The sequence below is a fragment of the Tachypleus tridentatus genome, chromosome 7 (assembly GCF_004210375.1).
Source record: "Tachypleus tridentatus isolate NWPU-2018 chromosome 7, ASM421037v1, whole genome shotgun sequence".
Classification (NCBI taxonomy): domain Eukaryota; kingdom Metazoa; phylum Arthropoda; class Merostomata; order Xiphosura; family Limulidae; genus Tachypleus; species Tachypleus tridentatus.
Genome location: NC_134831.1, coordinates 60,223,678 through 60,250,477, shown reverse-complemented (window position 1 = coordinate 60,250,477; position 26,800 = coordinate 60,223,678). Strand labels below are relative to the sequence as shown.

General features: G+C 32.9%; 1 protein-coding gene across 1 annotated transcript in view; it reads left to right on the top strand.

The window, feature by feature from the left end:
• LOC143255766 (uncharacterized) overlaps positions 1–25,959 on the top strand; it is a 131,834-nt gene extending 105,875 nt beyond the window's left edge. Inside the window, exons 4-6 of the mRNA XM_076511950.1 lie at positions 11,679–11,740; positions 14,403–14,569; positions 19,862–25,959. Of these exons, the coding sequence (XP_076368065.1) occupies positions 11,679–11,740; positions 14,403–14,569; positions 19,862–20,056 (424 nt within the window). The 3' untranslated portion in view covers positions 20,057–25,959. The remainder of the gene's footprint in view (positions 1–11,678; positions 11,741–14,402; positions 14,570–19,861) is intronic.
• Positions 25,960–26,800: the final 841 nt, after the last annotated feature.

Here is a 26,800-nt window from a genome sequence, read left to right as displayed (position 1 = left end):
TTCCATCATATCTTGATCTTCACAAAAGATGATACACATATGATTTTTAGTTAAATTTAAAATGTGTGTATTTGTGTTTAATATAGTTTAGGCGCTCAGTGTTAATATTTTCTACCATAAAATTTTATTAGCTTGTTATTCACTCAGCTGTCGGGTTGTGGTTGAACCTTGTCTCCAAATCTCTAACCACTTTATCTGTGAGTGACAAATTGCTAACAGTCTTGTGCTGAAGGTAATGGAGTACGAACCTTATCAAAAGGTCATGCAATGTTATATACCATACCACTTTTAATCTCAATAACTTTTCATTGATCTGAACATTAGCATGCGACACAGCAATTTAGTAGCTAGGTCTATAGCGGTACACGTAAAACAAATGTACAGCTATGAATGCAAGAGTGCTTTTGGTAACCAAGCGTGTGTACTTTCAAATGTTTTTTTTTTTTTTTTTTTACGATAGTTACAATTCTTCTGTAAAGAATTCTAAATTAATATTGAAATTTCGGGTTGTATAATATGTAGCACTTGGTTTAAGTTAAATTTTAAACCCCCATGGGCACCCTCAGGAAGAAAGAGAGGGGTCATATGTCCCCTTAAAATTTTACAAAAGATTGCACGTATTATAATGTAAACGTAATATCGTAGTCAAACCAAATATTTTAGTAATTATTAAGAAAACTGTAAATTGGTGTTTACATTTAATCACACATTATTTTAATATTTTGACTTACGTTATAAAAGTTGATCCACTAATTACACGTTTTGCCCCCTTGAAAATACTTCTATGTGCGACCATCCCCGCTTTGTACTTCAAGTTTAATATTGTTAGGTTTAGATAACTTGTCCACGTTTTTAAGATATTAGATCTGTCTACTCCTTTTACGTGTTGAAAGCCTGTAATACGATAAACCTGGTTAGGCTTCTGAGCCATTCGAGCACCAGCGACTCATAACTAGAATTATCACGTGATACCAAAGTCATAATTTTAGAATAAATATTTTATTCATATCATTTGTCATTATTTATATCTTTACAAATATTAGTTTCTTTTAATTTAGTGTATGTACTGTCATGTTATGTTTGAAATGACCTGGTAGTTAGGGCGCTCGACTTGCAGTATCAGGGTAGCGAGTTGGAATCCCCGTAGCTCAATATGCTCCCCCTTTCAGCCATGGGTTACGTTATAATAATACGATCAATATTACTCTTCTGTGGTAGAAGAGTTGGCAATGGGCATTGTTGACTAGCTGCCTTCCCCATACGTAGTCTTCACTGCTAAATTAGGGACAGCAATCCGAAAAAGAGGAAATGGGCATCACCAGGTAAATTGGCACGACTAGCCTAAAACTGCAGTATCGAACCTAGGTTTTAGTGTTGTAAGTCCACAAACCTAGACCCATGCCACTGGAGGCTTATATAAAGTTTCATATACCAGTGTCATGAAGTAAACTATATATACCTTGTTTTGTTCTTCCTTTAAAGTTAGTTTCATCAACAGTATTACTAAATTGCTTATTATTCGCTATTTTTATATGCTTTTTTTTTACTCTTACGATTAGAATATGAATTAAATTCTGGTCAGAATCTCATAATCACTAACAGCGGAGATGCTTTTTTAATGAATCAATGCATTCTAATCATTTTAAGAACTGTATGTTATATTCATCTTTAATTCTAGATATAGCTTGCTTTCTTCAGAAGGTTGAGCTAGTTAGATTGACTTTACTGTTAGTCTATTTTCTGTATAATTGGCTAGAATACAAGGTTTTTCACATTTCTAACCAAACAGTTATTACTTTCCTTTTTGTTTTTCATTACTTCATGTGTGCTACAACAGTTTGCTGTACTTTCAACGCGTAATGTACCAAGACAAGTTATTTCTATAAAGACTTGAATTATTAAATGTTATTAGGAACGTAGGATCATTCTATTTCAGGATTAATTCCATTCATTACAAATAATATTATTTTACACATTGAAATTTACGTTGAGAGAAGGTCATATAATTCGTATCATAAATAATTTCTGAAACATTGTAGATCGATTGACTGCTTTAATTTTGCATGCGTATACTTTTCATATAGTTCGTTAAACCGATAAATTTTAGAATCATAGACATTAACGTTCAGGAAAATATGTTTTATAAAGGACTAAAAAACCATTAAAATCGTTTTCAAAAGCTATCCCGATAAATGTAACATAACGAAGACAAACTAGAGTTAAACACAATCTAAACTCTTTCGTACATTCATGTAGACTCGTAGATATACGGAATAAATTTACTTGGTACTTTTACTGATAGATGTAAGTAAAAAAGCTGTAAACTCATGTAACTCGAAATATAATTTTCTTAAATTAGTCTTTTTACAAGACGATTGGTGTTATATCAAACGAGAACAATATCACTTCCAATTTCAATAACATAGGACTGTTTTCATAAATTAATAATCCTAGAAGCTGAGTGGTATCACCAAATTAGAACAATGTGTTTCATCATCCAACTGAAGTGATTCAGCATTGTTGTTCTCAGTGATTAATTATAAAAGTTGAGTAGTATCCTAGACGGGAACCATGTGTTTCATCATTCAACTGAAGTGATTCAGCATTGTTGTTCTCAGTGATTAATTATAAAAGTTGAGTAGTATCCTAGACCGGAACAATGTGTTTCATCATTCAACTGAAGTGATTCAGCATTGTTGTTCTCAGTGATTAATTATAAAAGTTGAGTAGTATCCTAGACGGGAACCATGTGTTTCATCATTCAACTGAAGTGATTCAGCATTGTTGTTCTCAGTGATTAATTATAAAAGTTGAGTAGTGTCCTAGACGGGAACAATGTGTTTCATCATCCAACTGAAGTGATTCAGCATTGTTGTTCTCAGTGATTAATTATAAAAGTTGAGTAGTATCCTAGACCGGAACAATGTGTTTCATCATTCAACTGAAGTGATTCAGCATTGTTGTTCTCAGTGATTAATTATAAAAGTTGAGTGGTGTCCTAGACGGGAACCATGTGTTTCATCATTCAACTGAAGTGATTCAGCATTGTTGTTCTCAGTGATTAATTATAAAAGTTGAGTAGTGTCCTAGACGGGAACAATGTGTTTCATCATCCAACTGAAGTGATTCAGCATTGTTGTTCTCAGTGATTAATTATAAAAGTTGAGTAGTATCCTAGACGGAAACAATGTGTTTCATCATCCAACTGAAGTGATTCAGCATTGTTGTTCTCAGTGATTAATTATAAAAGCTGAGTAGTATCCTAGACCGGAACAATGTGTTTCATCATTCAACTGAAGTGATTCAGCATTGTTGTTCTCAGTGATTAATTATAAAAGTTGAGTAGTGTCCTAGACCGGAACAATGTGTTTCATCATTCAACTGAAGTGATTCAGCATTGTTGTTCTCAGTGATTAATTATAAAAGTTGAGTAGTATCCTAGACGGGAACAATTTGTTTCATCATCCAACTGAAGTGATTCAGCATTGTTGTTCTCAGTGATTAATTATAAAAGTTGAGTAGTATCCTAGACGGGAACAATTTGTTTCATCATCCAACTGAAGTGATTCAGCATTGTTGTTCTCAGTGATTAATTATAAAAGTTGAGTAGTATCCTGGACGGGAACAGTATGTTACGTTCATTTATAGTGGTTTGGTATCATTTGCATTAATTAATACTTCTAGAGGTTTTATGTATCACCAGATGAAAACAATGCGTCACGTCCAGCTGTTTTTCTTTGGTTGGATGGTTCCGATAGCTGAGCTACACGAGAGCTGTCTACTCTAGCCGTTCGTAATTTTCAACTGATAGACTAGAAGAAAGGCAGCTAATCAACAGCACCCACCACCAATTGTGGGTAACTATAATCGAATAGTGAGATTGAATTGTCACTCGTATAATGCATGGCTTCAAAATGCACAACGAATATTTTGGCAATTTGACGCTAACGATGAATTCTTGAATTTAAAATACGACATGCTTAATACAAATTCACAAGATTAAAGTTACCAAAGTGTTATGATAAGTTTCAGAAGTTAAATTAGAATCTGTTATTAACCGAAAAAGATGACTATAATACCAATATAATATTACCATTCAACTTAGGTGACTGTCGTAGATCTAAGATTCTAGAACTGATTTGAGCGACCATATGGTATTTTTTTTTACTTCAGTAAGACCTGTCATGGTTACAGTAGTTCCTGTACGCTGAATCCGGAAGTAATACCCATTTTTCTTCATCACGTACAGATATTTCATAAAACGTCATATGTACTTTTACGTAGGTATATCATTTGCATTAAAAATTGGGTCATATTTCGTTTTGCTTAAAATATTAACAATCACTGGATATGGATTTCTCTGGACCAGTCACCACGTGGGTAGTCTAATCGATCGTTCTATAACCCAAACATATAAAGAAAAAAATGTTTATTGTGGGTGAAGGAATATTAATTTGATCTAAGAGTTGTTTTTTTCTTTTCAACTTATAGCAAAATCGTTACGTGATAGGAAAAATGAATATTATTTTCGAAATTTGCGTGGCTGAATTATGGAAAAATCTGTTATTAAAACCAAAACAAATTTTATCAAGTTTACGTTCGTAGACCTTTGTTATTAGTCATTATTAAATGTTCTGTATCTTGTTTGTTTGTTTTTTGAATTTCGCGCAAAGCTACTCGAGGGCTATCCGCGCTAGCCGTCCCTAATGTAGTAGTGAAAGACGAGAGGGAAGGCAGCTAGTCATCACCACCCACCGCCAACATAGGGCCAAGAAGTAAACTCAGTTTCAGATTACTGTACGAACTCATTGTGCAAAGTAGCCAGAAAACGAGCATTGTGCAAAGATTCGAACTCGCGATTGAAAGAAGTGTAGGCTGTTACTACGCATGTTGAATAATTTACAAAAATAATATATTACACTATGTAACACAAATTTTGTTCCTGGATAGTATGTGTTAATTGTTTATGTTGTAAAAGTACAGAAAATGTCCATTATTCCCTTCAAACTTTGCTTTTATAACCTGGATGATGAAATTTAGAAATTAACCTATTTTCTATGTAAAAACGGGCAATTTTGAACGTTTTCACTTACATAAGGTCTGAATAAACAACATATGAATCAAAATTTATATGTATTTATACTAAAGTTATACAAAAATGAAGAAAAATTTTTAGAAGTGAGTAGTTTTCCGAGATTTGCGACTGTAATGTAAATCACTTTCACGTATTTGGCGGAGTGGATAAAGGAGCTCAGGGCAGTGTGTCACTGGGGCGATGGATAATAGAAGGTCCGGATAAATGATAGTAGATGCATTCTTGCCAGCCCGACGTTTTGACATGTCCACCATGAAGAAGTAGCAATTGCCTGAGTGGTCAGTGGGTTCACTACAAATTCTTGGAATAGCTAACTTCATGACTCTCTTTTCCCCTCTGTACCATCCTACAAAAGAGCAAAATAAAATTGTTATTATAAAGAATAACTTTATTTCATCCACAACTAATGTGTAAGAGATTCGTGCAAAATATTTTACATGTGATATTTTTTCTATACTATTGGAAATTTTGAAAATAATTAATTGAAAGATATTTAAATTTTAAAATGTCTAAAATTTGTATAAAATAAAATCTTACTATTTAAGCAAGCAACAATTGTCCGTCTTACATTCTAGAGTTTTTTGCAGTGCTCGCAGGTAATATGAGGTGCCCACGTTTTGTCTTAATCCACTACAGACATGCCAAAATATGCCTTGTAGGCTTCACACATTTTAGCAGATGCTGTCTTGATAAATTGGCCACATACATAGCAGAATGCGTCTGGAGAATGCTTGCAGCTTCTTGATGCCATCTCTGATAAAATCAGACAGATCTAGGTACTCACGTAGGCAGCTAGAACTAAACTGAAGTGGTGAGTGGTGAGTCCCTGTATATATATATTACTATGGAAAGTTCTACAAAATTCTAAAAGGTTCTTGAAAATTCTCGTAAGTTCTACAACATTCGAGAAAGTTCTTGTAAGTTCGAGAAAATACTTTATCAGCTACTCAGCACTGAATCTACCTGGAATGTTCTGGAAAATGGATAAATTTGAAAATTTCATTACCCAGGTCACAAAAGCAAAGTTTGAAGAGAAAAATAGGTATTTACCATTTACTTTAGGCATAAGCAATTGGAAAATAATACTTTCTGCCCAGAAACAAGAAAAAGTAAAAACTTTTGTTACATAGTGTTATTTATACATATAATTTTGTTTATCTTATGACATCAACCTAAATTTAATTATTTGTGCAAATAGTGGAAACATATACAAGTAATTATATTTATTCACGTTCAATGAATCAGTTTAAACTGTTTAATTAAAAGTACTTTGAATGGTATAATAATTTTCCTTCAGAATAAAAAGTATGTGTGTTTGTTTTCTTATAGCAAAGTTACATCGGACTATCTGTTGAGCCCACAGAGGGAATCGACCCTCTGGTTTTAGTGTTATAAATTAGTAGACTTCCCGCTGTACTATCGGAGAGCGTACAAAATTGTTTAAATTAGCAATATAATTTAACAATAAATAACTTTTCCGCATGTATATAGTACAGTACATTACTATAATAAGACGAAACAATAATTATCCATGGCCAAGTAGTTAATGCACTCGACTCGTAATCTGAGGGTGCATATTGTATTTTACAACATACATAGAATTAAAAACTTGTATCATCTTACAGATTTAAAGGTTTTGGTATAGCCTGATGGTTAAGGCTCTCACCTTACATCTTTCAGTAATGAGAAGATTATAATATGATAACCAACCCTAGTATTCGTTGTAGCTCAAGAGCTGGAGTTGACTACTAGCCTTCCCTCTGGTCTATATAAGTATATACTATATAAGGCCCGGCAGTCTGAGGGTCGCAGATTCGAATCCCCGTCACACTAAACATGCTTGCCCTTTCAGCTGTGGGGCGTTGTATTGTGACAGTCAATCCCACTACTCGTTGGTAAAAGAGTAGCCCAAGAGTTGTCGGTGGGTGGTGATGACTAGCTGCCTTCCCTCTAGTTTTACATTGCTAAATTAGAGACGGCTAGCGTAGATAGCCTTCGTGTGCCTTTGCGCTAAATTGAAAACAAGCCAAACCAGATACCTCAAAACATACTTTAATTTTCTTTGGCTATTCCCCCACCCCACCCGTAGTCGTTTGTTAGAACTACTTACTATAACGCAGCTGGTTTTCTTAAACCCATAAGTAGTTCTAGTCACGTGGACGACAATAATTCATCTGATTATGCACGATTTGTTAAATATTTAACCACCGAGTAAGCTTCTGAATAGGATATCTCTTAAAGAAATACGACTAACATAATAAAACTGAATTATGTAGGATGTTTTAATATTTTATTTAAATATCCTTTTCGCAGAAGTGTGTGTTTTCTACTTCTTTATGTTGTCTGTACATTTCGAAACACGAAAAGAAAATTAGTTAAGACAAACAAAACTTATGTTGATAATTTCTTTCCATATATAATTAAGTTTATCTCGTTGTTAGTTTTGTATAATTATATTTATACATAATGCTAGTTTTTTCGTATCCGTAATTTCGCATTTTAAGTTTACCTTTAAGCAAAGAATTGTTGCCGAAAAAAATTGAATGCCTGTGAAAGAAAAATAATATTTTGAAGTATATTTGACTTTACAATTAATAGATTGAGCTTAATAACGTAATGAAATATTTCGGATACATAAAACTTTAATAATAATTTTGTCGTGTGTTTTAGTGTACATATTACTAGAAATAATCTCTGACGAAGCATTTCATAATATTTCATAGTATAAAGTTGTATTAGTTGCATATAAGCATTTTTCCTGATGTTATAGTTTCTCCTTTGTTGAAAACTATATTTTCTTGTTAGTCAAAGCGCCACAATTATGCAAACGCGTTATATTTTAAGTTTAAGATTATGAAATAATTTGATAACTGACAATGTTATTTTTAGCTTAAAGAAAAAATAAAGTTGATATCATTTACTCAATAAACGTTTATTTTCCGTAGCATCGTTATAAAGTATAATTACCAGAAGAATAAGTGATTTTAAATTAAGAGGTAGAAACTTCTAATACAGTTCATCTTAAAAGTTCTCTAGTCCTATTCTTTAGTCCTAAGCACAATACGACTTATTGCTGTTCCTTTTTATTATATGTAAAACTCTTTTTATTAATAATTAAGTTAAGGTTTTAGTTACTTTGAAGGAAAAGAACTCCTCATTTGGAAAAGACATATGCTTTACATTTTTTAATTCATTTCAGAACGTTTATTATCTTTTGTTTTATACATTTTATGGTTGTTGGTTAATTCGAGTTGATACCTTAAGACAGAACTTCATACTAGCTTGGAGACTATTAGTTTGGGTCTGGCATGGCCAGGTGGGTTAAGACATTCAACTCGTAATCTAAGGGTCGCGGGTCCGAATCCCCGTGGCACCAAACATGTTCGCCCTTTTAGTCGTGGGGGCGTTTTTTAATTCATTTCAGAACGTTTATTATCTTTTGTTTTATACATTTTATGGTTGTTGGTTAATTCGAGTTGATACCTTAAGACAGAACTTCATACTAGCTTGGAGACTATTAGTTTGGGTCTGGCATGGCCAGGTGGGTTAAGACATTCAACTCGTAATCTAAGGGTCGCGGGTCCGAATCCCCGTGGCACCAAACATGTTCGCCCTTTTAGTCGTGGGGGCGTTATAATGGTATGATCAATCCCATTATTCGTTGGTGAAAGAGTAGCCCAAGAGTTAGCGGTGGGTGGTAATGACTAGCTGTCTTTCCTCTCGTCTTACGCTGCTAAATTAGGGACGGCTAGCGCAGATAGCCCTTGAGTAGCTTTGCGCGAAATTCAAAAGAAACAAACAAACTATTTGTTTGTTTTAGAGCAATGCCACATGGGGCTATTTGCTGTATTCACCGAGGGGAATCTAACGCCGAATTTTAGCGTTGATTTTACCGCCCTTCTACTTGGTGGACGTGTTGGCTTTGGACACTGATTTACCATTTCTGTTTCATGGCCCTTCTGTTTGCAGTTGTTTTTATAGTGAAGAATACAGTACTGAATATATAACTAAATAAAACGGGTTGGTCCTGAGGTAGAGAAAAAAATGAAGAAAATTGTATGGATAAAATATTCACAATGTTGTCATCATCTACTGAAGGCAGAAAACTAATGGAAAAACAGACAAACTTTAATAGTTGTACAAACCCACAGTTTAGTTACTTCTTTAAGAATTAGTAGAATTATAAAACATTTTACGTATATCGGTAGTGTGTTAGGAGAGTTGGTTGATTCACTACCGCGTGATTTTTGAGCTACTTTAACTTCAAATTGCTTTTATATTAATTTCAGTAGTTCATTAGTTTTAATCTGTATTAAACTTTCTTAACTAATTCTTTCATCATAATTATTTTAACACATGGCTCACTTCTACATTATTTATCAATGGCAGTAAAAACGTCTTACGAAAACAGTCTCAGTGATGCTTTCTAGTTATACGCATTTGCTTTAAGGCATACTTTCAGTGTCATTTTCTGTTAGCATTAAGAACAAGGAAGTATCTCCCACTCCCTGTAAGTCCGGTTAAATTCACGGATTTATAACGCTAAAATCCGGGACAGGACGGAACATAAACAAAACAAACAATTAAAAGACCATACAAAGTTAAAACTAAAGGCTTGTATAATGGATGTCTTTTTTTTTTCTTGTTGGTGTAACGATATTAAGACTAAGACATTTAGGAGGGACTCGGAAGGAATTGCTATTTAGAAAGCAAACAAAAAAAATTTATCAGTGGAATTTCACTCCAACAAATTAATTATTTAATTTGAATTTTACATCTTCTCCATATAATTGTAAGATTTGTACATTATCTACGAAAGACACGTTACTTAGCCAGACTTACTGAGATAGCAAAAGGAATCCATGTTGTGTTTCCGTTCATCTTCTTAATATTAACCTGATTTATCTATTGTGATATAGTTCTATTCAGAAAGTGGAGGTTTAACCTGTTCAGTGCCGTAGACGAGATAACTCGTCCAAGCCGATCGGTAACACAGTGCCACGGACAAGTTAATTTGTTCTCAATAATACCTAACTTCAACGCTAGATGTTAGCACCATACGTGCATTTGACCTACTTACAAATTGTTTCACTTTCAATCCAAAATGGCGTCAAGAAAAAGTTACAAAATGAAGAAGCATTAGAGTTGTATTGTAGCAACTGAAATACTCGGCAGTCAACAGGTTAAGGAAACTCACTTAACCTCAATTTACCAACTTGTTTTATATTATTTAGTGCCAGTGATATTCATATATTGCGTCATGTTGAATAATTTTATTGGAGTAATTAATTGCAATAGTGTAGATTTTTTATGTTTTTTTAGTGTTTGTGTGCGACTTGAATGTTTCGTATGTTACAATAGACTTTGTATCCGACACATTGTTGCACCTCACAAGTAATTGGGTGCATAACTAACTTGTAAAACATTGTTCAACAATCTGATCGGGGTCCATATGGACTACTCTTAGTAATAATTCTAGGATTAACACTACATTTACTTCTTCAAACTGTTTTGTTATTTACTTTCATATTTGTTCAGATGTTATTTACGTCTATAATTTAATCTTCATAATATGTTTTATTCATATTACTGTTCGATGCTTGATTCGTAATCTACTGGTCGCGGGTTCGAAATCCGGCGCTGAACACGCTCGTTCTTATAGACATGGGAGTTTTGTAATATGACGGTGAATTATCCTATTAACTGATAAAGAGTATCCCAAAAGTTAGCAGTGGTTGCTGTAGCTGGTTGACTTTCTTGTCGTCGACACTTCAAATTTAGGGACGATAGAAAATAGCATTAGTAGCCTAGTATTAAACATTTATTATTTTTTATTGTAATTAGCATCTGTTTTTATTTGTTTCTCTGACTTGCAAAGGCTATTGGTCTCCCTAGCCTATTGGTTAGGGCGTTAGACTGTTAATCTGCAAGTGAATGATTCAAACCCTGGTTACATTACAATGATCAGTCACATTATTCTTTTATAGTATCCAAAGAGTTAGCGATGGGTAATGTTGACTACAGTGTAGCTACCTCTTTTCTAAGCTATTATTTCTAAATTATGGAAAGCTAAAGCAAATAACCTTAGAGTAGGTTTGCACTAAATTCACAAAACGAACAAGTAATGATCATCACTAGGAGTTTATATGATTTGGAAAGACGTTGAATACATCTAATTTTATTAATTTTTTTACTTTTTGGTTCAGACATGATTTCTGCTCCACAGCTATTTTTCCAAAAATCACATTTCTATTTCAAACAAAGTAACCTTAGAGCTCAATTAAACGAATTATAAATAAGATAATATGGTATTTTCAAAAACATGTCCAAAGAAGGTAAACTTTGTATAAACTTTAAATTTTTCTGTGAATATATGCAAATTTATACGTTTATTTTCATTAAGTTAAGCACTGCTTTTGTATTTCAAGTTCTGTTGGAACTGCCTTTAAATTTTACGATGTTTTGACATACAGAAAATGTTCCACGTTACTTGTAAAACGATGTTATATTCCGTAATATCATTTATGTGCATGTGGTGTGTTTTCTTTGTTTGACAGTTAATCGCTTGAATTTATTTTCATAGCCCATCTTTGGAAGAAATTCGTTCCTGGGGAGAGTCATTTGATAAACTAATGAAATGTCCAGGTAAGAAAACATGTCACTAATATCAACCCTCCGTTACACGTATTACGTAAATACAATGGAAAAAGTTTGTCTTTGAATTTTCTGCTTCAAAAAGTGTATATATAGCGCTTAAAGATGGTCTTAGTGATATATATATATATATATATATATTAGTAAATTGTAAATGAGCACCTTACCTAGAATAATATTTTTCCATTGAGAAAGAGCAGAAATTATTCCATAGTTTATTTAGACTGTTACCTAGAAGAAAGAGCATCCATCTACAGAACCAGTTGTATTAAGGAACAAATATAGGTTTGTTACTTGTACGTATTTGTAAGCAATCTGTGTTTGTTTATTTTAGTTTAAGAAAATTATATGCTTGAAATATGAAACCACCAACTACAATAACTAAAAATTTATAACAAATATGTAATGTTATTCATTATTTGAAATAAATACTCATGTAATTTCTGGTAAATAACACGTTTATAAACATGTCTTCAGTTGTTTTAGGTCACACAAATGATTTGCTTCTTCTTTTGATAAATTTATAGTAGAAAATCATATCATAAATATACAAATTGTTTTCTCTATTGGCCAGGTGTAAGTCTACGGACTTACAACGATAAAATCCGGGGCTCAGTTCCCCGCGTTGTGTACAGCAGATCACCCTTTGTGGCTTTTTTCCCAAACAAACACACTTTGTTGGCAATTCATTCGTTTCTTTATTGTTGTATTTAAAGGGTAGTTTCATGCCCAAGCGTTTTCAATGACAAAGAGAAAGTGTCAAGGTGATATATGTAAATATATATAAAATGTAAAAAGCTATTCAGAGAGAAAAACCTATCATCTACTTATTCGTGCAAATGGGAACTGATATCAGTCAGAAATAAAGTCCTTAGCTGGTGATGCCAAGTAGAGGTTTGTTAATATAATATGAACTAGCTTGCCTTTTTAGGAAAATTTACACACCAGCAAAAGCGACAATACCTGTGTGCTAGATTGAGGTGAAAAACCTAACAGTTTCAAACTATTTTGGTAACTTCTGGAGCTACAACAGTAAAACAAATCTGGCTGTTAGCCAAAATCTCGTTTCTCGGAAAATTCAGATGATTCATTTATCTTGAGGTACTGAACACCTGCCTGAACAAATCGCATGAAAGACAAAATCAAAATCACTTTGAAATCAAACATTACAAGAGGGTGATAAGAAATGATGAAGCGTGAAAATAGAAATGAAACAGATTAGTTTATGAATTGAATGCTAATTGACAATTTGTGTTTGAGCAGTGTAAGATATGATGTTTTAAGTGTTCAGGATTTATTTAGAAATGGCAGACCTTCGTGAAAGTGTCCTATTATCAGTGTTTACCAGTTGTTGTCTCGGGCCATAATAAGTTTCAGAAATAATAGTCTTAAAATTGTTTCTGCTGGCCCGGCATGGCCAAGCGTGTTAAGGCGTGTGACTTGTAATCTGAGGGTCGCGGGTACGCATCCCCGTCGCGCCAAACATGCTCGCCCTTTTAGCTGTGGGGGCGTATAATGTGACGGTCAATCCCATTATTCGTTGGTAAAAGAGTTGCCCAAGAGTTGGCGGTGGGTGGTGATGACTAGCTGCCTTCCCTCTAATCTTACACTGCTAAATTAGGGACGGCTAGCACAGATAGCCCTCGAGCAGCTTTGTGCGAAATTCCAAAAAACAAAAAAACAAATACTTTATAATAAAAGGCTTCACTCTACACTTTAGAAGAGAAACATTAATCGTGTAATATACATTTCTACGTTTTGTCTACAAAAATACAATCCAACAGATTTGTTAGGCCTGACTGTAATCCATTATTATTCCCTGTACTGAATTGTAAGTCTTCTTTATCAATAATCGAATTGAAAATTTTTAGAACGAAGGAAGTAAATATTTCATTTGTTCAGATTATCGATTGCGTACAACAGAATGTTACCAATAAACTAAAAAACCTTGAGACCAGATATGCGTGCGCAGAATCGGTGCATGTCAGATTGATGTTACACGTTTGTTAGAAACTGTGCTCAAGAAAAACCTCCCCCTATAATTAGCTTTTCCATGTTCAATGAACACCGTTTTGCTGGAACTTAAATTAATATACAAAACTTTTTCTTTAAAACCGAAGTACTCAACTATTTAATATATATATAATAGTGAATTATTAAATCGTATCTTCAAATATGTATTACCTGTATCTTCCCTTACTAAACAAAATTCAATTATTTGGATTGATAATAAATCATTATAATACACGTGTTTTTTTTATAAGGGGACTAATTACAGAGAAGAAATATAATTCTTATAAAACTTGTTTTTGTCGTTGAGATTTGCTTACTTTCGTAACACTGATTTTAACGTAAGTTTCGTAGCCATACTGTAAACACACAAGCACAACTAAATCTGATCCTTACTAATAATCCTCTTAGTTTATAGAGGTTTGGATGTGGTGCTACAAATAAACAAATTATGTTTCCAAAACTATAAATAAAATATATTAAAGACAATTAGCTGTACAAACGAGAAAACAAGTATTTAAACATTTAGGTTCCCTAATCTTTGTTGTTTTTGTTGTTTTTATCGAGATCCTGCATGTGATAAAAGGAAAATAAGATAAGTACTCTTTGTGAAAACATATCTTGTGGGTTCTCTTCTTTTCAGCGGGTCGGAAGGTGTTTAGAGATTTTTTAAAATGTGAATACAGTGAAGAGAATATATTGTTTTGGCTCGCCTGCGAAGACTTGAAGACAGAAACTAACCCTGAAGTCATAGAAGAGAAGGCGAGATTGATATACGAAGACTACATATCTATCCTTTCACCAAAGGAGGTAAGTAAACGGTCTCCTAATGCACATTTATTAAGACATGTTAAGCACAACATGAAAAACGAGTAATTTTTATCAAACGAGAATTGTTCTATAAAAATAATACGATTTAAAGCCTTTTTAACTAAAATTTAATTATTTAGATTAAAGACTCCTCGATCATTTGATTCGATCGTTAGACATGGATTTCCATTAACATGGAAAATATATTTACGTTAATACATTTCTTCATGATAAATCGAATATATGATAACCTACAAGCTCTTACACTTCAGATATTAAGTTATTTTGTATTCGTATTTCTGTTTATTTTGTATTTAGGTGAGACATAATTGATTGGTGGGAACTCCTTCGGGTTACTTGATTTTTTTATTAAGAAAAATAATTATTTTTATTTACAGAAAGCAGTTTCCGCATGATTCGCCTATGACCAATTTTTTTTTTTAAAGTAAATACTAAAATTAGGCAAGTATCAGAGCTTTGACTCTGATTCAGTGAGTGTAGCTTGTCTCGAATGTTTCAAATCTCATTTCTTACTTCATTGGTTTGTAAAGACGGAGTTTGACAGAACGCTCGCTTTGTAAATCCTCAAATCCTTTTAGTACCTTTGTTAGGTGAAAAGAGCTTAATTAAGTTCTCAAGGGTAAAAACTTTTAAGGGTTTTAACAGTCGCAAACTTTCCTGCTGCAAGATGTTAGTCTGTACGTGATCATCAAGTTTCTAACGTAACACGAGATTCAACGCTGTTATTCATTTGGTCCTCGCAAGAAAGAGCTTTATAATATCTCTTGGTTAGAATATTAAAAATCCAAACTTAGCGTGTGATCTAGGAAGGTCATGGGCGACCACAGAAATATTTTCGAGACGGAGGGAAATATGCATGTAGGTGATCAACTTTTACAGTGCAAGTCAACAGACTAAAGGAATGTGTGTATTTAAAGGCAAACAATAATTTACAGTTTTGATATGAATTACTAAAAGTATTTACTGTACTTTGATGTTATGTTTACATCATAATACAGGCCCGGCATGGCCAGGTTGGTTAAGGCGTGCGACTCGTAATGTGAGGGTCGCAGGTTCGCATCCCCGTCGCACCAAACATGCTTGCCTTTTCAGCCGTGGGGGCGTTATAATGTAACGGTCAATCACACTATTCCTTGGTAAAAGAGTAGCTCAAGAGTTGACGGTGGGTGGTGATGACTAGCTGCCTTTCCTCTAGTCTTACACTGCTAAATTAGGGACGGCTAGCGCAGATACTCTTTGGGGTGGCTTTGCGCGAAATTCAAAAACAAACAAACAAACATTATAATACATGCAATTTTTTTGTGAAATGGAAGGAGAACATATGCCCATTTTTTTCCTTCCTGCAGGCGCCCATGGAAGCAGCGTACTTACGTAAGACAATGTTCTAAAGACACGTAGGCCCAAGAAGTCTTGATACTAAATGAAATAGAAACCCCATAACCCGAGCGCTTTCGAAAGGTGCTTTCTGTAAGTGCAGAATCTCCATTATAAAAGTGGGTAAATTATTAAAGATACCTATTAATACGTGCAATTCAATAGTTGGCGTCCTGTACATGTTAGAATTAGCATCATATTTAATATGAAAATAGTTTTAAGTAGAATTCAAAGAAACTGTAATTTCTGTTTTGAAAATGCACACTACTGTGTTAAATCTATCGTTAGAACTTAACGTGTGAAGTAAAGTATACTATAGGTGGCAAATAAAAGCCATTAAAATAGTTGATTTATGTAAAAATAATAATGGAAATATTAATTGCTTTTCAGCATATTTAGTCATCAAAAAATAATACGTCTACAAATTACTTTTCCTATACATTTTCACAATTCTACCAATTAAGTGCATTAAGTCAAGGAAATGATGAATTTAGCTGAAACACGTGCGTACAACTATTTTAGTTTTTAATTTTCTTTATCCGAAAAGTTCCTGTAAAATCACAATGCTCCCTTTACTAGCTTTCCAGGTACGGAACAAGCACTTTTGAGTAACCTTTTCCATTTAAAGAATGAAATGCAAGCCGTGAGCATCAAAATATAAAGAAAAAAACATATTGAGCTAAAATGCTAGTAGGAGAATTTGGTAATTGTATTTTTCTACATCAGTTTATATAACATTCAACTGTAAAACATGAAAGAAACAAGCAAAACTTAACGATAAGTGTAGTCGTAAGACTTTGGAACAGTCAGATAGCAAGGTATGTTCAATGTAATATCTAGTCACCATGACAACGACCTTCAGTAAAGGACATCTTCTGGCAGGTGTGATAACAAAGCCATTGTCTCACTGCAACCAACACCTCAAAAATGAAATTTCTGTTTTCTCCTTTAACCACGAGAGGACAGCACCAGCTAGTATGTGTTAATAATTGGATTCGACGTGCATAAGTAAATTGGCAAATCACAGCTGTTAAAATCACCACCAAATTATACGTAATAATTACTTTCCATTTTACGTCTGTATTAGTTTTGAGTAATTATGTCATTTAAAATAAATTATTCTCCATTAAACATGTGTAATAAACTTATTTAATTTTTTATATGACGATTTTCCAACTTTTCCAAATTTCTTAACAGTTAAACTCAAAGATTTTGCACTGAAATAACTTGTAATGCAACGCGCACCTGATATCAGATATCTATTTATCACATACTTATTATATGAGACCAAACCTTGACACTGTTATTAATATATTATATAGTAACAATACTTCCTATAGATTTACCGGCGTGTCAGTAGGTATAAACAGGTGAACTCCATTAACGACCAACTACACTTTGAAGGTACATTTTACAATAAACTCTAGAGAAACAAGCACAAAATTTGATGCATATAAGTGGATATAACCACATACCACTCCATTAACTATATGTTACATTGTGAAGGTATATTTCACAGAAAAACGTAGAAGAGCATAAAATAATATGGATATATGAGTTAGTCATACTATATGCTTGATATGTTTGGACTTATAATTATGATTATAACGAGGGTTCGATAATTGAACTGACTAAATTACTTCATTTAATTTTTATGTATGTCTGTCTTTTACATCTTCAGGGGCAAAAAAACGATCATACTCCAGAGTTACTTCAAGTATTTTCAGTGTAAAATTCTTTGTTTTATTTCTTTTTCAGATACATATTCTCTGTGTGTTTTTTTGTGTACTGTGTTCTCTTTTGTTATAGGTATTACCGGTTGTGTGTTAAATAACTTTAGCATACATTTACTTATAAGTATATAACACTCCTCGTTTCAGAACTCCAAGTTTGAAATTTAGGCTTCACTAATATGACTGAGTAATGTAATTAATAAAAAAAAATTCCTCTCTAGTAGATATGTTTACTAGAGTATTGTATCAAAACAAGAAATTCTTAGGCGTGGGTAATCTTTTAAAAAATTGGGAGATCACACACTTCAGGGTGAGTAAACATTTTACCCTTTTTTTTGTTGTTGTTGTATCAAAACTCAGATCTTAGTGTTGTAAGTACTGAGACTTACCGCTGAACCAGGGTAGGTGGGAAGGTAAGCAGAAACTAAACATCGCTCTGGTTGAATGTATCTTCCCAGTGTTTTGTAATATTCGTATTACTGAATCGGTACAAATTTAGGCTTAGTGTTACGAATCTAATGTGGTACAGTTAATTTAATGACATAATTTGTCTGCAAGTTTCATCTACGCATGTCGTCACAGAGGGAACCACATCGATGGAATGCTTCAGGTGCTAATTCAGGATTATATTTTCTGTAGATGAAAGTTTGACGAGAGGCAAACTTCTAAATGAGTGAACGAATATTTAAGACGGAGAGGAGAATGATACGTGTTTGTTATTTCAGTAACATTGTTTTATTTGCTCTAATCATTTTTGTACAAATATTAGTTCTCGTTTACTTCTGGTCCGGCATGGCCAGGTGAATTAAGGCATGCGACTCGTAATTCAGGGGTCGCGGGTTCGAATCCCGGTCGCACCAAACATGCTCCTCCTTTCAACCGTGGGGACGTTATAATGTGACGGTCAATCCCACTGTTCGTCGGTAAAAGAGTAGCCCAAGAGTTTGCGGTGGGTGGTGATGACTAGCTGCCTTCCCTGTAGTCTTACACTGCTAAATTAGGGACGGCTAGCGCAGATAGCCCTCGTGTAGCTTTGCACGAAATTCAAAAACAAATGAACAAACAATCGTTTTCTTCTCACGTCGTTGTTACTCCAGTGAGAGCAGTTAGCTCTTTCATAATTATAATAAGAACTGGATGAACACAGGAATACAGAAAATGTCTTAATTGAAACATTTAACCTGTAGTCACATCATTCAGAATCTACCTAAAGGTAAAACATTAATGTGGAATATGACGTTATTTAATTCGTTTAAATTTTTTAAAAACATTTTATAACTTTAGAGAATAACTCGATTTTAACAACAATTTGAATTGCCTTTGAAGAAAATCCCTTCATGCTTAAAATATATATAAAATATACACACAAAAGAAAAACAGAAATGTTTGTAATTAAATATCACTGCACAACAAAGTGTTTGCTTCTTGAACACTGTTAGGTGTTCCTTATAGATTTTTGGCTGCTGATCACAAAAATTACATCCAAATTTGCCCATCATGTACCGTTTCATCGAAATCTTTAGTTTCACCAGGACGTTGCTACAATGAAAAAACGATATCAGGGCAACTGGAATCCGTCAATGCTTACTGACTACTGTTGGACACTGCAACATGATGCACCGGATATTGAATATAAACGAAAATCAGGAGCAAAACACTTTTAATTATGTTGAACTTAATAGCGTATTAGAAACATAAACGCAATTAAATACGTTATTGCCGGTAAACAGTTAACTGTCTATTTCTCAGAGTTCCTACGTGATGAAGCAAAACCAAAACTATATTTGTGCATACCCACCAGGTATCTGTCACAATCAGCAGAAACTTTTCAGGAAGCAAAACTTTTCAAAAAAAAATTGTCGTGCGGTGATAAAAGATCAAAGATTCCATAATATATATTAGCATTTTGCGAATAGTAAATGGGTTTATAATGAATTTTAATACATGTTATTTGTATCAACTTATGTCGCAAAATGTAATATATATATATGAATAATAAAAATGTTTATAATGAATTTCAATACATGTTATTTGTATATTATATTGCATTATAAACCCATTTATTATTCGCAAAATGCTAATATATATTATGCGAATAATAAATGTGTTTATAATGAATTTCAATACATGTTATTTGTATCAACTTATGTTTGTTCATGTACAGGTGAGCTTGGATTCAAGAGTTCGAGAAATCATCAACAGAAACATGGTAGAACCCACGCCTCACACCTTTGACGAAGCTCAACTCCAGATCTACACCCTCATGCACAGAGATTCTTACCCTCGTTTCGTGAATTCTCTAATGTACAGAAAACTCGCACATCTACCTGTACCTAGTCGGAAAGGAAGTGTCGCTTAGAAGGTTCTATAAGTCAGAATACTTGCTTATGTTCTCTAGTATTCTTTTTACGAAAGCAGTTAATAAGATGGAGAAATACTTAATTTTTGTTCTTTGCCTCGCATGTAGTTAAGCACATCTGTGATTCGTCGTGGACGTTCTTGTTTTCTTCAGTAGTTTAAAATATTAATAGAAACATTCGGCTCAATTGTCTCCAACATCAAGTAATACAGGACTGGTGACGTGTAGGAGGCTCAGTGAAACCATACCTCTTTGTTTAACGATGGACCAATGTGATGCTGTATTAGTACCTGAAGACATATTCCTGCAAACCTTTACTATATAATATATATATATATGTGTGTGTGTGTGTGTGTGTGTGTGTGTGTGTGTGTTTACCGGGACGACTACAATCCAACTTAAAAACTTGTACGTTCGATGTCCTGGATTTGGAATTAAACTTCTGCTACAATCTTAGTTTTCAGTGCTTGTCTCTGAGCAAAAAGTTTCTGGAGATTCTCCGCTTGTTTTGTCTGAAAGTGTCTTTCTTCTGTAAAGAATAAGATGACTTGTTTTTTCATTCGCAATTTTCTGATGGTAATCAGTTTTCGTTTTTCATGTGTTACCAAGAATATTTGAAAAATGACCTGTTTATCTTGTTGTAGAATAGTTTGTAAAGTGTCATTTCTACCGATTGTTGTTCCAATGTTAATCAATGTACTTATGGAATATTCTGCTAGTATATTGAAGCAGTAATTTTCATTACAAGTTCATTCGCGCGGTAAAAGAATTACCCTTTAAGCTTAAAATCATCAGTTCAATTCAGTCCATTATGTGCACGCAAAGTACGTTGAAGCAAAGTGTCTAATAAGAAAGCATGATATAAACTGTACATAACTTGTTAGTTACAGATTTATATGCACAAGTCTAATCTGTTTTGTTTTTAATGTTGTTGTATTTTTCATCTTAAGTTGTTAGAGTTGCGGTCCATAAAATGTTAAAATAATAATATTGCTACGTAAACTCTAGTAGGGCTGGAGTTTGTTACTAATCATGAGTACAATTTTTGTTTGTTTTTTTACGAACAAGGAAAGAAACGACGTAAAGACATCAATTTTGATTTATTACTCTATGTATAAAGGGTGATGAAACGTTGCTACAAAATAGTTAACTTATTATTTTAATATATTAGTGCCTAGTTTCCTACACTAAGTTTCTGAATTAATTGTTAATAATTAATTAAAAAAGGACGTCGTTTAAAAAATATTCGAAAGAAACTAATGTCCAACCAGCAAGTGGTTAATCATCTATTCTTTAAGTTTCAAATTTTAACTTCTTATTACGTAATGTTTTAGCACTAGCCTGAAACAAAGTATTTATTAAGTGATGTTACTTCACTGACTGAAAACTGCAAAAAGTAAACTACACCAAAAATCCTTTTCAAATGGCAACCGGTTGAGTTGAAGGTGATGTTAGAAAATAAATAAACTGCACTTCTTACAAATGAGTTACCTTGTATGAATCACAGCAAACATCGATAAGTTGCGTCAGAAATCACAGATTCTGTATTTTTTATTTTTACAGTTTTTAAAGGTTCACCTTATGAAATCTCACTATGTTTGTTCCAACTTCTCTTGAAACGTCTCTGCTGTGAAGTTGTCATCTGATGCTCACTGCTTACTGTTTTTTGAAGAATATAAGGCATCTCGTGCTGCTTGAAGACGTTTCGTCAATGACAAATTACTTGAGACCTTAATGGTACTTTTTACAAAATAAACAAACAAATAAAAAAGACCGAAACGTCTTAGAATTACTTACATAAATTGTTTGATATTACTCTGTTTCACAGTATGCAAACATATATAGTAATTCTGATTATAGACTTTGTGCGGATTTAGATTAGTGAAAACACGAAATACTTAGGAAATACATGCAAATAATTGTTCATTAACAATCATTCCTACTGAAGAGTGAAAAGTGGACCAACCCAAATATATTGTCGTAATGTATGTGAAGACATTAGAAATTCACACTTCCTTGGTTTATATGATGAAGGGTTTTTAATGTAATTTGGAGTAGCATTCATGAACCACAGTCAGAAGATGAAGACAACCAATCTAAGCGGCCACTACTGGTCTTGAGTAAGATAAAAATTGCTTCATTATTAATGAAATTTGATTGCTTTGTTTTTCAAGGATGCAAACGAGTTTGGAATCAAAAACCATTTCGATCTTTAACGTTTCGCACAAATGCGCAGTTATATCTGGAAATATGTTTCCTAGACTTTAATAGTGTTGCCAAATATCCATATATCTAATATCATGTTTTTTTTCATATATTTCTTGTCGTTCAAGATATCTTTATATGATAGTACTGCAGTGAGTATGTAGTGGACATAGAACGCAATGTATTGTTTTGTTAGCTTACGCTCTTCCTGATTTGTACTCAGATCACAAAATTAAATTAAACTTTTTACTAGTATAGTTGTGCGAATGTTAAAGTTCTATCACTTAATAATTTTTATTATCTATTAAGCTTAATATTGAAACGCTGAGTTTACCAAACCTTAACATTCTAAAACATCTAAAATTTATGCAGTGTCTGTATTATAAAATTGATATAAGATGATATTCGGGGCTTGATGTGTATTTATTATTAAACTTCATCACCTACATAATGTCATTTGTATTCATGAGTCAAATCTCGACTTCATGAATTATTTTTTGATCTAGGGTTTGAAAATAATTTGTTCCTCGTAGTTCTTACAGAATATACCACACAATATATAAGGTATCTCGAGTATTAAAACAACAGCCTCTGGTATCAAACTTTATTTCATATTGTATTATGTTTATAACCTTCTTAAAATAATTTGACAAAACCGAAACGTCAGTTAACATTTTCCAACTTAGTCTATCCGTATATTGATAGTATCACTGGTATCAACCTGATGTTTGTATCTATACCTTGTTTGTATATAAAATATGCATTATTTCTAGCTGATGGTCCTCCCAAATTAACTAGTTATGAACGAGCACTTTTTGTCATATTTAAAAGGAATCATATGAAACTAATTACATGGACACTTATAAACTTATTTCCAGCTGTACACGTTTTTTTCTTCACGATTTGATAACTCGGTACTTTCATTCTATAACTCGTATCTGTCGTTATAAGAGTTGGCGTTAAACAAAATAATTAGACAATTTTCGTCATCATGAGACGATACGACATTATTACACTAAATCACATAATTTTTATCTTTTTTTCTTCTCTTCATCAGGCGATTTGAAATTGTCATACCAAACCACCTACCTTTTCTTCCCATCATCAAATAATTTAGCATTGTTATACCAAACTATGTAATTATTTCTTCTCTTCATCAGGCAATTTGAAATTGTCATACCAAACCACTTTTATTTTTTTTCCATTATCAGACAATTTGCCATTATTATACGAAACCATATATTTTTATTCCCGTTATTAGATAATTTGTCATTGTTATACTAAAATACATATATTTTTTCTTCCCATTATCAGACAATTTAACATTGTTATATGAAATCCCATAATTTTTTTCTCATCATTAGACGATTAACGTTGCCATAGATAAATATTTTCATTTCATTCTTCTACTCGCTAGCTCTTATCTGGCCTGGCATGGCCAAGCGCGTAAGCCGTGCGACTCGTAATCCGAGGGTCGCGGGTTCGCGCCCGCGTTGCGCTAAACATGCTCGCCCTACCAGCCGTGGGGGCGTATAATGTGACGGTCAATCCCACTATTCGTTGGTAAAAGAGTAGCCCAAGAGTTGGTGGTGGGTGGTGATGACTAGCTGCCTTCCCGCTAGTCTTACACTGCTAAATTAAGGACGGCTAGCACAGATAGCCCTCGAGTAGCTTTGTGCGAAAATCCAAAACAAACAAGCTTTTATCTTGTGATTTCATCTGTTTAGCCCTCTGGTGGCTCAACAGTGAGTCTGGAGACTTTATAAATCTATAAATCAAGTTTCAATAACTGTGGTGAGCACAGCACAGATAGCCTATTGTGTAGCTTTGGGTTTAATGACAAATAAATCACCTGTTTATAACATTTTGTTTTAATTATGCAACAAAAACGGATTTTCTTATCGTTTCTTCTATCATTAAATGATTACATTCAGCTGCCATAAACGAAATGCATTTCCGTGAATAAATAATTTCAACTGATTATAATAGCCAGAGGAATCGTGTATGTATTGAGTAAACAAAACTACGACTTGGTTTTAGAAAGTTTTTTTTTATACATTTACCTGTTACAAAACAATTTTCTGATCACCTAATGATTTAATTTTTATCTGTATCATAACATTAATTTGTACTGATTTTGTTTTACTGTCATACGGGAGTCAGTGACTTGGCATATTTCAATAAAGGGTTAATTTATCCCGAAAACTTATTAGATATAATGAACTATATGTTAAGTTTATTTACAAAAATATTGATTCTAATAATATATTAAAACAATTAAATATCAGGTTTTTTGTTTAATATTTGATTTCAAATGTTTTATTTTGTGTATTAAAATCAACTCGCAACAGTGACTCGTACATTTTTGAGTGTTACAGAAAGTTTAAAATAGTAGATTTGTGAATGCGCATGCTCGTAAGTGGTTAAAATATTTAAATGTTTCAAATGTTTATTTTTAGATTACTTATTCTGCTTGCCAATGGTATTTTACTCGTTGTATTATTTCTAATGAGCGATTGAAAATAGCTTGAGGTGTGTGACCGAAATCAATTCAAAGGACAACATGGATCAAATACTGTAATCTAGATCTATGGTTAAATGAAATTTCATAGTATTTGGAAATTTGATTGCCTTAAGTCAAACCTCTAATAATATGAAATTAAATAGTATTTATGAATGTTATAATTTGTTATCGCAATTAAATGATTTTTGGTTAATCAGAATATCATATGTATGGAAAATAAAATTAGGTATTTTCAAGCAATAATACTAACAAAGTGTTGGAATGCTAGTTACGCTCATTTGCCAAATGTTTATTTAATATTTAATTGAGTCTTATCGCCTTTGATAAATGAACTCTATCTATGGTTAGATGTCTACCATAAAATGAAGTCTTGAAATTCCTATAAAAAACGTGACTATATTGCTTTTATGTAACAGAGGTGTAACAGTTTCATTTTTTGTTGTTGTTGTTGTTATTTGGGAAAGTTATGCATTTACTTTGTTTCAACTATTGTTTCATAACGAAAATGTTTTTTTAGTAACAAAAAGGGAGGAATTCCAATGGTTTGAATTTTAACAACGTAAAAGAAACAGGAAGACAAAATTCTGTTGACGTATATGTCTTCTGGTTGTTCCGCGTTTCTTGTTTAGTTTCACTTTATCTTTTGATCAATGGATGAAATGTGTTATAACTTAAAACTGATTCCTTGATATGACCTATTGTTTTGTTTTAAAAATTTATCATAACGTTGGTGGATAATTACAACAATCAGTAATTTATACTAGACTGTCTATCGACAATTTTACTTCGACATATTTTGTACACTTTTAAAACGTTAAATGTACATTATCCCATTTAACGCAAATTAATTATTCAAAGTTGAGGATAGATGGCGATACAAGCCACGGGTCCAAGTCTTCTAGACTACTGCGTTTTTATATGGGTGATTATATTTTATTTGTGTTTCTAATTGTTAGAACAATTTAGTCTTTTTCTTCACTGTGTAGTATTTTATCTTATTTTTAGCGCAAAAATTGTATTCGTTTATATTTTTCTTTAGAAAAAGTTTTAAAAAAATCTCAGATTTTATGAAGATCTGATAACAGCTTCTCTTTAGTACTCACTTTCACTTGGCTAGTATCATATACCGGTTTATTCTCTTGTAACTGCTTATATCCTAGGTAATTAGTGGTTCTTGGTGTTATTCTTTGTTTAATTAAAACGTTTTGAAAGAACAATGATGAAACGTACTTTTTCAGTTAATGCTAAGTTACTTAAACGTTTGATGTATGTAAGGATTGTAATCAAGTTCTTTACTCAGACTCGCCGACAAATCTATTGCTCTAAAAGTTCCGTGCTTCACGTGCATGCAGCGAAAACATTTATAATATGTAATGTTCAATTTCCATTCTACTCAGGCTAGGTCCCAGTTTTACCAGTCATATAATCGATCTAATAATGATAAAAGTGAAAATGTGAAAACAGTTGCACAACTTCGTAAAGACTAAAAAAAAAATCGCAAAGAACTTGGACACATTTTAAAGCGAAGACAGTGTTTTCCATACGTATAAACATGCTTATTATGGTTGTATATGTGTCACAATGAAACTTATAATAAGTTGAAAAGAGAAAGTCTGAAAACGAAGACAATAAATTCACAAGAGGAAAATATAAAAGAGCCAAAACGATAAAGAAAAGGTAAGACCAGGAGATGAAAAAAAAAAAAGACAAGCTGAAAATACAGAAAACTGCAAAGTCTGAAAACAGGTTCTATACTCGGAGAAAATTTTTAAAAATGAAGTGAGAAAAATATAACGTAAAATTAAATATAAAATATAACGTAAAATTAAAGCTCGTAAAAGGTAGGCAAGATAAAAATTGAAAGAAAAACGCAATAAAGCGTGAAAAACAGAGAAAATATAACAGTTAATAGCTCTGAACAGGAGAGAAAGGAAACTAACTCATTAAAAAGTCATGACCAAAAAGAAATGAAAACTCATTGCAGAAAAAAAAAAGTTAAAGGGACGATGGAAGAT